Here is a 14,113-nt window from a genome sequence, read left to right as displayed (position 1 = left end):
ACCAGACCAAGCACTCCTCGCCAGCCCAGCCTGTCCCGCCTGCCACCGGGAGAGGAGGGGCGGGCTGAGGAGGAGGAGAGGACGGAAGGACAGGGCAGTCTGTCATCTGGCCCTTCGGGCTGTGCCTCCTTCCCTCCCCCATCAGCGGCTCGACACCCATCCCCCTCCCCCACCATCCTCATCCTCATCAAATGCCATGGACAGATGGGGGCTGGCAGGGGAAAACCTGACCACAGGGAAAGCACTCTCCAGTGGCAACAGAGTCGGGGGGTCACAGCTGTGTCCCCCAAGGCCTGGTTAGTCCTTCAGGCCCGGCTTGTGTCAGCAGTGAGGGGAAGGGGGGATACTTAGGAATCCTAGGGGGAGATTTAGGAATCTGTAGATGCTAATTATTTGAGCACACACAACCCGTTAAAAACGCAGTCCATCTTGTGGTCACTCATCCATCCACCCACTCAGTGCACACTGAGTAAGTCCCACCACGTCAAGATGTAATAAGAGGATGTAAAGACAGACAGGTGGGCTCCCTAACCAGCTTGACCAGGTAGGCATGTGGCTTGTTCTGGACTTAATCCTTGTTGCAGGTTAGATGAAGATCCTTTGTCTCTGCCCAGTGGTCTGAGCAGGATGGACACCCCTCAAACCCCTCCCCTCAAACAGGCGCACAGCAAGCATGTGTGAGTGCACACACACGCACACACACACACATACACACATTCCCAGCTGCTGCCATGAACCTCCCTCCCATGGTCTCTCTGGCCAATCACGGCACTGAAGGGTAAGTCCCACTGTCCAGCGACCCCCAGAGAGTGTATTAGCACATTTGAACCGCTCAACCTGCAATGACAAAGCCTGGGGCTTTGGGAGGAGACACAGCAGGAGGGGATGGGGCCTGTGGGGAGCTGTCCTCCGTCCTCTCCCAGGGGAAAGCTCAGGACTAAATTAAGCATTCTGGGGCACAGAGGAATTTGGGGGCCCCAGCTCCAGCAGTGAATAAGCGATCCATAAAATCCCAATTTACACACTCACTGATCAAACAGCCCATCTACTCCCCTAGAAGGTTGGGCATGGCTCCCAGGCTTGCCTCACTCCTGCAGAAGGTCCTGGGGTGCAGGACCAGAGACACGGGGGCAGCCAGTGCTTTATCTGAGTAGCAGACTGAGTCCTACTCCCAGCTCCAATGAAGGGCATCTGTCCCCAGGGCTTGGGGACCACCCTGTACTCCCTGGGATCTGGCTGCCTTTGGGGGAGCTCCTCAGGTCTGCCCTCCATGAATGACAGCTCTTTTTCTCTCCTGAGCAGCCCCGGGGCCACTGGGGCTGATTTCAGCCTCATCACAGAGCTGCTGATCGCTTTTCCAGCTCTACTCTGCTGCCCGCCCCTTTCTTTGCGACAGCGCCTCCATCATGTTTTCTCTTACCCTCCTGACGGCTGGAGCTGCCGGGAGATGCTCAGAGCCCTTTCCTTCCAGCCACAAAATCTCACCCCTTCCCCGGGCTGGGAGATATCCAGAAACATGGGGCAGGGGACACTGGTTTCCTGTCCCCAGTTCATCTCCCTGGAGACACCAGGTAGGGAGAACTGGCCCAGTTATCACCCTTGCCCCTTCCTCTAAAGAAAACCCAGAGTGTCTCTACCTGCCTCAATTTTGTTTGCTTCACTTAGGCTGCCTGAAACTTCAGCAACAGAAAATCGTTCTGGTTAATAGGCATCCTCTTTTAAACCACCTACAGCTCTGGGAGGTTCCAGGGTATCAGTTGCTCGCCCCTCAGTGAAGGTCAGCAAAGCCGATGGGCTTCTTCCCAGGTCTGTGTGAGGCACCGTATTGAGCAAATAGAGTTTTCATGGAGGCCAAAGAAAGCGAATCTTTGGGGCTGTTAACTGCTTTAAGGACAGCACAGTCTACCCCACCACATGCCCTTCTCACTACTTGAGATGCTCTGGAGCAGGTTAAGGTGGACTTCAACTCCTGGGCCCTGGGGCAGGACAGAAAGGGAAGGAGGGCCCACCCTATGTATGTGTTTTCCAGGGCTGGAGGGTCAGGCTGTTATCTTCCAGAGGTCATTGCATCCTGGGCCATGGTCTTGGTCTTCATGATGTCATTGAGTACCCCCAACAGACTGCTAGGAGGGGATTATGGTGCAAGCCCCCTGGACAGCAGAACACACTCCTTCCCTTCCTTCTCCTTTTCTCACCGTCACTGGCTGCTTCCAGGGACCCTCAAATGCATCCTGGTCTCACTAGTGACTTGAGTTATTCAGGTATCTGGAGTGACCTGGGACTAGGGGAGGTCTCTGAGCCCAGGAGTCCATCTGTAAGTCACAGTCTCACCTCCTTCGGGGCTCAGATGATGGGGGGAGTGGGTCAGCCTCTGAGATGGGGGGTAGGGGTCTAAACCTCTGTTTCCTCCACTGTGAAACAGAGGACCCAGCATGTCCCAGCATGACCCAGGCCGGTGTGAAGGCAATGGAAGAAGAGTTGTGCTTCCAAGACCACCTGGAAGAGGGCCAGGGATGGGGGCGACACAGCAGGCGCTCCTCGGACTTGGATCCCAAGGGGGCTGGCCAAGTACTTCCACCTGGAAAAGGCGGGGTTGGGGAGGACCTCTGGCAGCAAAAGGAGTGGAACAAGGGGCCCCTTGGAGAGAAGTGCAGCCTCCCAGCTGGGCCCCTCACCGGGGGCGCGGCTACAGCCCTGCGGTGTGAGGCCCCTGGCTCCCCACTCTCGGTGTGACTGTGGGGGCGGGGGACTGAGTCCCAGACCAGAGCTTCCCTGGATGTCCTAGCCTCACCCCTGGCCCTGCTGCCCTGTGTCCTGGGGCACCTCTCACCTGCTCCTCCTCTGCCAATAAAGAGGGGAGCCCAAAGGCCCTGCTGTCTCTTCTGCCCTTTGTGCTACTTAGAAACTGCCTAGATAAGCCACATGCCCCTTCAGGTCCCTCTTGAGAGCCCTCCATGCCAGACCCAACTTCATCCTGAGCCATACTTTTCTTGTCCCTAGGCAGGCCTCTTGACCAGTTTTCAGTCATAGGCCCCTTGTGCAGCCTAGTAAACCCATGACCTATTCTCAAAATTACTTGTCAATGCATAAGATAAAAATACACAGAGAAAAAAAGGTTTAACTACGTATGGTGACATATGTTAGCTAGACTTACTGTGGTGACCATTTCTTCATATACACACACATCAAATCATTATGCTGTATACTTGAAACTAATACAGTGATCTATGTCGATTACACCTCAATTTTTAAAAAATGATACATGGGACTACTTTGTCTACTATACCGTAATAAAGCTGTAGGGGGTAGAAATTTTAAAAACATGGAACTACAAAGGGAACTAATAACATTAGAATACAGCTCCATTTATGAACTTCTCAAGGATCGTGGACCACGGGTCTCAGCCCAGCAGACAAAGGCCCCCCTGTCAAACCCCACCTCCTCCCCACAGCCTGGTTTAGGATCCAAAGTTGACTTGAGTCAGTTTGGGTGGCACGTGACCTCCAAAAAGCTTAAGTTTAAAGTCTGGGTGACCCCACCTTTGGGGGCCCCATATATAGCCTCTCCACTCCTGCATAGGGGTCGGTGAGAGCAGATGCCCCCACCGCCTGGCCAGCAGTGGTAAGGGGGCAGGCCCAGGCAGCCCACCCTGGATTCCCCAGTGGCTGCCTCTGCCTGCTCCTTCTCCCTTCCCAGCCCTGGGGGAGCCAAGCTGAGTAACTCCAGCTATGCAGCCTGGCCGGTCTACCTGGGTGTGAGTGGGCAGGGCTGTCCTCAAGGGGGTGGCCCCGACACCTGCAGGGCCACAGGAACAGAGAGAGAAAGAAGAGTTGGGGTGGGGGGAATGGTGCTAGGCAAAGACCAGACAACCACGGCAACTCCTGTCTGTGCGTTTGAGATCCCAAGACAAGAGCCAAGCACTGCTGGAAGCACACTAGCTGCTGTAATCCTCACAACAATTCCCAGAGGAGGAAACTGAGGCACAGTTAATTTGTCAAGGTCACCAAGCTAGGACTTGGTGCCACTCTCCAGGGCAGTCTATCTGCAGAGGCTGCTCTGCCTCTCACTTGAGCAGCCGATGTTATTCTCATCTAACAGCTATGGAAACAGTATGTTGATTCCCACCACCCTCATCAGCCTCCCCTGCCCCTCTTTAGCCCCTCTTCCCTTGATCGCCCCCCCAGATTCAGCCACAAACCCACACTTTATCCATACTTTACTTTGGCACCAATAAGTCCTTGCAGGTCTGAAACCCCAGACCCTGGTTACAGCCCTAAGGAGAGGGATCAGAGAAGTAGGCAGCGAGCTGCAGCAGACCATGACTAGGGAATGGGGAGTGTTTACTTGGAGGGAGAGAGACTTCTGGGGATCAAATATTTCTGAATACCTAAGCCACCTCTGGGTGACAGCTCTGTGCAGCCCCTCCCCTCCTGTCCCCCTTCCCACCATCCTCAAATGAGTTGAATTTGCCATGAAAGATTTGGGGCTTAATGTTAGCTGTCTGATAACATGTGGATTCTCTAAAAGTGATGAGCTCACCATCAGTAGAGGCATTCAACATGAGAGATTGTCTATTGGGAGGGGCACTTCCGGGCAGGTTGATGGGCTCCTTTGCAGTTTTTCTGGGTCATCCCCACTTAGATGTCTAATAGACACTGCAAACCTAGCAAGTCCAAAAACTGAACTCCTGGCCACCCTACCCCTATAAGACAGTTTCTACTCTCCCAACAAGGGGTTCAGGCCCCGAGACTCTGGCCTGAAGAGGGCTACAGTGTGGAAGACAGAGATGGGAGAACGGCCATCACACATAAGACAAAGTCCACTTCGAGAAGGAGCCCCTTCCTAGAGGGATGAGTGTCATTGGCCACCAATGGCTATTGTCCCTCTGAGGAGATGGATGGGAGGGGTGATACCCCTGATGGCCAGAGTTCCCTGGAGCCCCTCTGCCCTGACAGAAACCTTTGGGCAGACCGGGTTGGTGTGGAAGAACATGATGAGGTGGGGAGGTGTCATTTTTCAGTATAACCCAAATCTCACTAGTTTCTTTCCCCTGCTGGCCTGAAAGAACAACAAACACCTCAGACTCTCAAGCATCCAAGAGCCCAGTAGGCCAGCCAGCAGCAGGTGGACTCTCCCAGTTTCTTGCTGCTGCTGCTGCTAAGTCACTTCAGCTGTATCCGAGTCTGTGCAACCCCATAGACGGCAGCCCACCAGCCTCCACCATCCCTGGGATTCTCCAGGCAAGAACACTGGAATGGGTTGCCATTTTAATTCTCACTAAATTAGTACCTCTGTCACCTATGAAAGGCCCCCCTGGAGAAAAGAAGTCTCTCTGGGAGTCTGCTGATGATGCAAGGCCCTGCCGTGAAGGAACTGGTCTCTTGCCCAAGTCTCCCCTCAGCCCATCCTGAGGCCCATCCGCCGCTCCCAGCTCAACCACGCTCCCTTCTATGCGGGGAAAACCAGGAGCATGGCTCTCAAAGCTCAGCCTGTCCTTTGGCCTGTCCACTGGTCCCTGACTGTCTTGTCACCTCCTTGAAAGTGGGATCACGTTAAAAATAGAGCTCACTGGAGGAAAGACTGAGTGAGTGAGTGACAGTCACTCAGTCGTGTCCAACTCTTTGCAACCCCATAGACCGACCGTAGCCCACCAGGCTCCTCTGTCCGTGGAATTCTCCAGGCAAGAATACTGGAGTGGGTTAACATTCCCTTCTCCAGGGGATCTTCCTGACCCAGGGATCAAACATGAGTCTCCCACATTGCAGGCAGATTCTTTACCGTCTGAGCCACCAGAGAAGTCTTGGATGAATGGCTACCCAGATAAAGTATTCAGGCCTGGCTCAGGGCCCTGCAGAGTGTATGGTGAGTGTGGCCGGGCTTCATGCAGAGGCCTGCAGCAAAGCGAACAGGGTCAGGGCTGCCTGCAGACGTGCTCTGCTCCTCCCAGGCCACACAGGAAGCGGAGGAGAGCTCTGGGAGATTTGAGGCATGATAGCCCCACTCAGGTGCACGGCGAGTGTGTGTGGAGTCTCAGGGGCCCAGGAATCCTGGCCCTGGCTGGGCACCCTTGGGAGCCTGGCTGATACACACCCAGGACCTGGCACAGTGCCAGGACCCAGCAGGTGTTTGACACAGGTTTGTTAAAGTAAAATGTAGTCTCTTTGTCATATCTTCCCTTCCATCTGCGATTGATTAATCCCAGCACCGGGCTGGGGTCAGGTGGCCTGGGTCTCCCAGACAGTGAGGGGAGCTGAAGGGACTCCAGAGGTAGCAGCCAAGCTGCTTCTCCTCTCACCCACTCCTGAGCCCCCTACTGCCTGGACTCAGCTTTGGAGAGAACTTCAAAGATGGCCAGGGCAAGCCCTGCCCTGGGCCAGAACTTTCACATACATGTCCTCTCTTTCTCCTTCCTCCTACGCTGGGAGGAGTTTCCCTGCATGGGTTCCGAGTCACTGAAAAGGTCACCAGAGGTAAGCATGTACTTCAGAGGCAAAGAGCACACTATGTGAAACCAAGGCCTCTATTACCTACAAACTCACTCACCAGTGTTCTTATTCCCCTTCTGCAAATGAAGATGTTGAGACACAGAGTATGTGACTTGTCCAGGCAATTAGACCTGTTTAGTGGCAGGGTTTGGTCAAAGCTATAGTTTTGCCAATAGCCACGTATGAATGTGAGACTTGGGCCATAAAGAAGGCTGAGCACCGAAGAATTGATGCTTTTGAACTGTGCTGTTGGAGAAGACTCTTGAGAGTCCTTTGGACAGCAAGGAGATCAAACCAGTCAATCCTAAGGGAAATCAGTCCTGAATATTCACTGGAAGGACTGATGCTGAAGCTCAAACTTCAATACTCTGGTCACCCAAAGAACTGACTCATTGGGAAAGACCCTGATGCTGGCAAAGACTGAAGGCAGGAGGAGAAGGGGACGACAGAGGATGAGATAGTTGGATGGCATCACTGACTTGATGGACATGAGTTTGAGCAAGCTCTGGGAGCCGGTGATGGACGGGGAAGCCTGGCGTGCCGCAGCCCATGGGGTCGCAAAGAGTTGGACACGACTGGCAGGATCACTGCAGCCCAGGGGTTGGGTTCTTGGGTGGGAGGCAAGAATGATCATCAGAAATTGGGGATGGAGCCTATGGAGGCTGGATTGAAGCCACTGACTAATGTGCCCATTCACTGAGAACTGTCCACCCCACCACCAGTCCCCAGGGTGAACTGCAAAGGCTGACTGCCCATGCCTCCTCAGTACTAAAGGAAAAGAGAGCAAGGCACCTGGGTGGCTCCATTGCAGTCCCTTCTTGACTGGCTCAAGCAGGAAAATGTCAACATCAGTAGTAATCAAAGACAGTCCCAACCCATGATGGTTTGACTTAAAACTTTTTGACTTTACAATGCTGTGATATTCATCCAGTAGAAACTATACTTTGAATTGTGGATGTTGATATTTTCCCAGATTAGTAATACACAGTAGGATCCTCTCCTGTGATGCCAGACAATGGCAATGAGGTGCAGCTCCCAGTCATTCATGCCATCTCAAGTGTAAACAAGTGATACACTCACAACCATTTTGCACCCATTAAGCCATTCTGTTTTTCACTTTCAGTACAGTCTTCAATAACTAACATGAGATACTGAACACTATAATAAAATACGTTTTGTGTTAGATGATTTTGCCCAACTTTAGGCTAACGTAAGTATTCCTGATCACCTGTAAGGTAGGCGAGGCTAAGCCATGATGTTCAGTAGGTTGTGCTGTGCTGTGCTGTGCTGTCGCTCAGTCGTGTCCAACTCTTCGAGACATCATGGACTGTAGCCCACTAAGCTCCTCTGTCCATGGGATTCTCCAGGCAAGGAGGGTTGTCATGCCCTCCTCCAAGGGATCTTCCAAACCCAGGGACTGAATCCAGGTCTCCCATGTTGCAGGTGGATTCTTTACCATCTGAGCTACCAGGGAAGCCTGTTCAGTAGGTTAGGTGTATTAAATGTGTTTTTGACCTAAAAATATTTTCAACTTACGATGCATTTATCAGGACATAACCCTATCATAAGTCAAGGAAGATCTGTATAACCCTGAGCACTGCATTTCTGACCAGACCCTCACAGGCCCATAGCTCCTGCCTCATTTAACTGTCACAAAAATGCTTATGAGGAGGGTGCCATAATTAGTTGCAATTCACAGATGAGATATAGAATAAGAGATATACACATAAGTTCTATGTGTTAGCTATGATTCATCAAGACACTTAAGAGAATGCTCAGAGAAGAGCTAGACTCTCCTGTCACTCATCCTTGGGATGAGTGGGTTCTGAAACAAAATAACCCCTGGACCTCCTCACTCCAGGTGACACACTCAGAGATGAGATGACTGGCCCATAGCCTGACCCAGGCAGGGTGAACCTTTTCCACTCAAAGGTGGGCCCAACAGTTCTATCCGATACCCCTGGTCTCTTGGCTCATCCTGTCCTCCTGCCATGGAGAAAGCACAGAGTGAAGAGCAAGAATGCTGGGCTCTAGGCCTCACTCTGCTCTCAGCCCTTCAGGGGCGTCTGGACTAGGGCAAGGGGTTCTTGAGGCACAGACCCCAAGGGGCTCAGGGGGTCCAAGAGCCTTTAAAGCAGAATGCAAAGTCTGGTGTCAATTGATAAAAGTGGATTTTTCTGGGGATGGCTTTTGTTGGTCCTTCTAAGGGGGTCTGTAAATCAAAAAAAGTTGTGAACCCAGGCCTGGTTGGGGTGGGGCCTGGTAATCTTGAAGATCCCTTCCATTCCTTCTTGGGCTATATGCATTTAAACAGAAACTCCACTCCTCTTTCAAGGCTAACTCAGCAGCCACTCTTGAATTTCTTGATTCTTCGACTGAAACACAAGGTGGGGACCCACACAGTCTGGCAGGGTCTCTCCTGCCTTCATCTTCCTTGCTAGCCTGCCAGCTCCCAAAAGGGAGCAGGGCCAGCCCAGGGCGAGATGGCAGAACACACCAGCATACCCCATGGTCAGTCCTGTGGGGCCTACTGAGCCCACAGCCTCTGTTCACTGGAAAGCAGAAGCTCTTGGTGTTCTGGACCACAGGGTGTATCTGAACTCAGGTCCACCCCTCTCCTCAGCAACCCTGGAACTTCACTGAGCCATGCTCCCATGGGGAAACTAGTTTTCATTAAATCGGGTAGAGGAGCCAGCCAAGTCAAGAAGAAGTAAATTAAATAGAATGCACAGGGAGGATAAGGGAGATCAGCTTGTCCCCTGCAATCCCTGGCTGACCAATGGCGGGGGAGGGGGAAGCTGGGTTCCTAAGGGTCCAGCAACTGCAGCAGTAGGAGCCGGGGGTGGAGAGTGGGGGCAGTTCTGGCCCAGATAATAAGCAATTGTTAATGTGATCCATATGGATCCTGACTGGCCTCTCTGTTTAACAGGATGATAATGGCAGAGAAAGAATGCTGGTCTGTGGGGAAAGCAAGGGGCAAAGTCCTCCCGGACTTGGGGGGTGGGGGAGGGTTAGCCAGGAGGAGGAGGAAGAGACCCACCCAGGGACCTCCACCCACCCAGGAGCACAGAGCTATTTGCCTGGAAGGCCATGGTTTGCAGGCTGCCCTGGCGAAAATCCTTTTATTCAACCAACAAATATTTATGGAGCACCTACAAAGTGCCAAGCCCAGTGGGGATGGGGTGCAGGGAAGTATACGCCCCACCCCTGGCCTCCTGGAGGCAAAGCCTAGTGCCAACACAGCCTCCGAGGCTGAAGGGAGGCACAGGTGCAGGGCTAGGAGAACATGCAGGGAGGAGTGAGTGCCTAGAGCTGCGGGCTCTGGGGGAGGCTACATGGGGGAAGTGTGGCATCCGAGTCGGGCCTTGAAGAATGAGGAGGCTGTGGAGAGACAGGGACAATGGGAAGGCATTTGGCTGAGGGAACAGCAAGAGCAAAGGCAGAGAGGCGTGAAATTGCGTGGAGAGTCTGAGGTCTCTGCAATAAAGCGGCAGCCCAGGCAGGGGAGGGGAGGGGATTTTTGCTCCATAAAAAGCTGCGGCCATGGATGACCGAGAGCAAGGCTCTGAGAACACTACACTCGGATCGGGGCCCTCTCCTGCCCCGTTCCAGGCGGAGCACTGGACTTGTCCACTCACCTCATTCTCAGCCCACCCCACCCTTACACCATGGCCAGAAAAGGGCCTACACCCCGCAGGCCCTCGGAGACCAAACTCATCCATGTGTCTCTCAGACCTCCTCATCCCCTGAGGAGATGGGGGTCCCCCTGAAAAGTGGAGGTCACTGGGCCTCCCCCAGGAGCCACTCCACTGTCCCCACAGAGCTAATTCCCTTTGGCCCAAGATAACTTTCCTCAAGAAGACATTACTGGGAGGGCACAAGGGTCGCTCCGTACAGCCGTGGTTGCTGCGGACTCCCAAGGAATCGAGTGGAAATAAATGAAATGGCGTTAAACATGGGAGAGGGGGATTTACGAGGCCTGTCACCCGGCGGAGCGAGGCCTGCAGGCAAGCCCCACCCCTTTCTCGCCCACCCCAGGAAGTCCGCCCCGCCCCCTGCCCCGCGGCTCGGGCAGCCGCCGGGTACCCGCGCGCGCCTAGGTGCCGCCGCGCTCAACCTCGAGCCGCCCAGCGCGTCAGTCCTCCCCGCCTACGGAGCAGCGGAGGACGGTGTTTGCACCCGGCTAGGAGCTCCGGGAGGGGGGCTCTGAGGAACCCCAGCCCGGCCGTTCCCAGGAGGATGCACCGGGGTTCAGGTTGGACTCGGGGAGGGTCTGGGGCTCCCTGTGCACGGTCAGAGTTCACTGGACCACCGCACCACCTGGCCCACTCCAGCAACTCCTCAGGGAAGGCTCTGGGCCCCCAGACCGAAAAGTTCTCCCGCCCCGCCGCAGCCCAGAGTGGGGTTCGAACTGGCTCCCCATTCCTTGCTGCCAAACCGAGGGCTGGAGTCCGCTTAGCCTCTGCAGCCCTGGCGGACGACAACGCAAACATTCTTCCGTCCTCTATTCTCCTCCAAATTAGGTATCCATGGAGACAGGGCCTAGCAGCCTGACAGCCTCACGGCCTAATCCTGATTTAGTGACCGTCCCTTTAACAGCCCACCCACCCCTCCGCTCCGGGCTCCTGGCTGCCGCTGGGCGCAGGCTCCAGGCCGCTTACACTCGCCCCCGCGCAGACCCCTTCCCAGGCCTTCTCCGCCCAAGAGGCCACCGGGACGGGAGGGGCCCAAGGAGGAGGCCTACATTTCCTGCGCACCTACTGTGTGCCCAACCCTAGCGGAGGACCTTCTACAGAGCGGGGTCCTTAGTAAGGGAATCTCTGTTTAGATCAAGAGAGGGCTCTCGGAGTGGGGAAGTTTAAAGGGCTCTAGAGAGAGAGCCGGGAGCTTAGAGGGTCTCCCTAGCAGCCTGTAGCCCAGGGGTAAAGGTAAGTGCGGCTTCCCTGACTCGGAGATGGGGGCTTTGCTCTCCCGGGCCAGAAGAGAAGAAAGGCAGCGGGTGGGCGTGAGAGACGCAGGGCCCCAAGTGGCCTCAGTCTCCTGTCACTGCCCCGTCACGATGCTGGGGAATCTCCGGGCCTGGAACCCAGTCCCCACCCCCCTCCCTCACACACAGGGGCCGCTGGACAAAGACCTGACGGAGTGGGAGGGGCCTCGGGCCGGCCTTCGGGCTCCGGACACTGGATCCTTCTGGGACCCGAACCCGCAAATTCTGGGTCCCCACCCCTCAATCCCGCAGGCTCCCCCCAGAGCCTGCCGCTCGCTACTGCTGCAGCCTCCGCACCAAAGGGGGCGGCGAAGAGGGTGCCCGTCGGCGGCTGAGAGGAGTGCCCCTTCCCTGTCCGCCCCCTCCCCCCGGGAAGTGACCCTCAGATCCCACGCACCCGCCCGGGTCTCTCGCTGGCCTTGCCCTTCGACCCCCGCCTCGTCGAACCCCGCGACCCGCAGCCCCCGCCCTCTCCGGCCCTCGCACTGCCCCGCGCCCGCGGACAAAGCTCCGGACACCCCGACCGAACGGTCACCACCCCCTGACCTCGGCCCGCCCGCGCGCTCCCGTGCCTGCCCCCGCCAGGCCCGCGGCCTCGTACCTCGGCATCCCGGCCGGGTCCTAGGTGAGTGTGCGCGGCCTGAGGGGGCGTCCGGCCCCGGGGCCGGGGCGCGGGCCGGGGGCGACAGGCCGGGGCTGGGGGGCAGCGGCGCTCACCATCCTGGAGCCGCTACTGCTGCGGCTGCTGCGGCCGCCGCGGGCAGGAGCAGGACTGGGCAGTGGGGGTGGCCGGACAAGGGGCCGCCCCGGCTCCCCCCGCAGGCAGGACCCCCACCCCCACCCCCACCCCCTCCTCCCCTCGCCCGCCCCCAGCGCCCTCCCTCGCAGGCCTTTGCTCCCCTCCCCTTTCCCTGCTCCTCCCCTCCCCTAGTGCCCCTCCCTTCCCCCAACTCCCGCCCCTTCCCCGGCCCTCTCCACCCCCGGCCACTTCCCCGCCCTCCCCTCCTCGCCCCCGCCCCGCCCCCATCTCCCCTAAGCTCGCCGGGCCCCTCCCCTCCACCAGCCCGGCCTGGCCCCGCCCCTCTCCTCCCCTAGCTCTAAAATAAATTAGCCACAGAGGGGGAAAAAAGAGCAAATGACCCTTGGTGTGGAGTGTCCTTGCGCCACTCTCAGGCCCGCCCCCGCCTCTCCTGGGCCGCTGGAGCGGGAAGTTGGGGTGGGGTGGAGGCCGGGCCGGGTGGGGAGCGGTCCCCGAAGGGGGAGGCCGGGACAGAGCAGTAGGGCGGCCGAGCGTGTCCGCCGGGTGTGAGCGGCTTCCTGGGTCGAAGGGCAAAGGGGAAAACAGCAGGCCCGGCCCGCCCCGTCCGCTAGCTGCCTTCGACCCCCACTGCCTGGACTGCCTCGGCCTCTCGGCCAAAGCCTGGTGGACTCACTCTTTCATTCCCACCCTCCTACCTGCCCCAGGTGAACTGTTGGCTTTGCCAGCCCGGATGCACAGAGTGGGTGGCATACACGCAGCTCAGCAAGTCCACTGCTCTGCGCGGACTCCAAGTGGGGTGGGTTCGGGGGGAAGACCGAGAGCCCAGGAGGTGGGCAATGGAGGGTGGGATGTGATGTCTAAACTGTGAGCTTCACTGGAGGGCTTTCCCCAGAAGACGGCAGCCACACTGAGCCAAGCAGGATGAATCCCGCACCTGTGATCTGCTTAAGAGTTGTCCAAAGGCGTTCATTGATGAGTGCATTCATTCAAACATTGCGAGCGTCCACTCTGTGCCGGCAACACCTAGCGTCCCACTGGCACATCCTTCTCCCGGGGCAGCAGCTCCAAGGATAGAATTCTGGCAGACACAGTGATTCCAGGCTTCAGCAGCGATCCAGACAGGAAAGGAAACCTGCAGACCCAGCAGCCCGCAGAACCCACTTTGCCCCAGGAGGTTCTAGGAGAGAGATCCAAGCTTAGGTTGGAAATTCCAGATACATTTCCTCCTTTAGGAGATGCTGAGCACCTCGGGTCCCAAGATCGCCTGTGCTCCCACGCAAGGGCAGTGCTGCGGGTCGTGTCTTCTGAGATGTTTTTGTTTCTTTCCGGCACTGCTCACCCTCTCTGACTGAGCACTAGCTGGACAAGGTCAGCTGCCCGGTAGTGCTCTGTCTTCAGTGTTTTGTAGAATTCTAAACTCTCCCCTTCCCTTCTGCTAGTGGTGGTTCCTCTGGGGTCTCACCAGCCCTCTCTGGTAGCTCTGGGTTTTGATCTCCCAGAGTTAAGTACCCTTAAGGGAAACCAGGAGGCTCCTATATTTTTCCCAACCCACAGAAGAAAGCAAGACTAGAACCCAGGCAGTTTCTGGAATTCATCAAAATCAGGATCTTCTCGGACCCCAGAACTCTCTCTTCCTCTCTATTCTACATCCCTAGGACCACACCTTGGCACAGGGTCAGAATGGTGGGGCATTTGAAAACTCTGGCTTCAAAATCGGAAAGGCAGAAGAAATGGAGCCATAGCTGCTGTAGGAAAACTGAACCCCAAGTTGAAGGGACAATCCCGAGACAACAGAGGGAGAAGGAATTTGTTGAGAATTTCTTTACTGATGGGGTATCTGAGGACCAGAGAGAAGAGACATGCTTGGGGTCACACAGCAAA

General features: G+C 56.2%; 2 protein-coding genes across 5 annotated transcripts in view; one reads left to right on the top strand and one right to left on the bottom strand.

Annotated features, from left to right (window-relative positions):
- Window positions 1–12,286, bottom strand: part of FIGNL2 (fidgetin like 2) — a 28,815-nt gene extending 16,529 nt beyond the window's left edge. The window contains exon 1 of one of the 2 annotated variants that reach the window (XM_019960529.2): window positions 12,074–12,286. The gene's annotated coding sequence lies outside the window, so the exon portion shown is untranslated. Of the gene's footprint in view, window positions 1–7,713; window positions 10,610–12,073 lie in introns of those variants that run through there. The other variant, XM_070789061.1, reaches the window with a different exon arrangement.
- Window positions 10,598–14,113, top strand: part of LOC139183088 (WAS/WASL-interacting protein family member 1-like) — a 37,488-nt gene continuing 33,972 nt past the window's right edge. Inside the window, exons 1-2 of one of the 3 annotated variants that reach the window (XR_011566557.1) lie at window positions 10,598–10,740; window positions 11,602–12,097. Coding sequence is in view for 1 of the 3 variants with exons in the window: in XM_070789062.1 (XP_070645163.1) it covers window positions 11,440–12,097 (658 nt within the window). In the remaining 2 variants the exon portion in view is untranslated. Of the gene's footprint in view, window positions 12,098–14,113 lie in introns of all 3 variants that reach the window. The other 2 variants (XM_070789062.1, XR_011566556.1) reach the window with 2 other exon arrangements.

This window comes from Bos indicus, chromosome 5 (assembly GCF_029378745.1).
Source record: "Bos indicus isolate NIAB-ARS_2022 breed Sahiwal x Tharparkar chromosome 5, NIAB-ARS_B.indTharparkar_mat_pri_1.0, whole genome shotgun sequence".
NCBI lineage: Eukaryota > Metazoa > Chordata > Mammalia > Artiodactyla > Bovidae > Bos > Bos indicus.
This window is presented reverse-complemented; position numbering and strand designations above follow the sequence as displayed.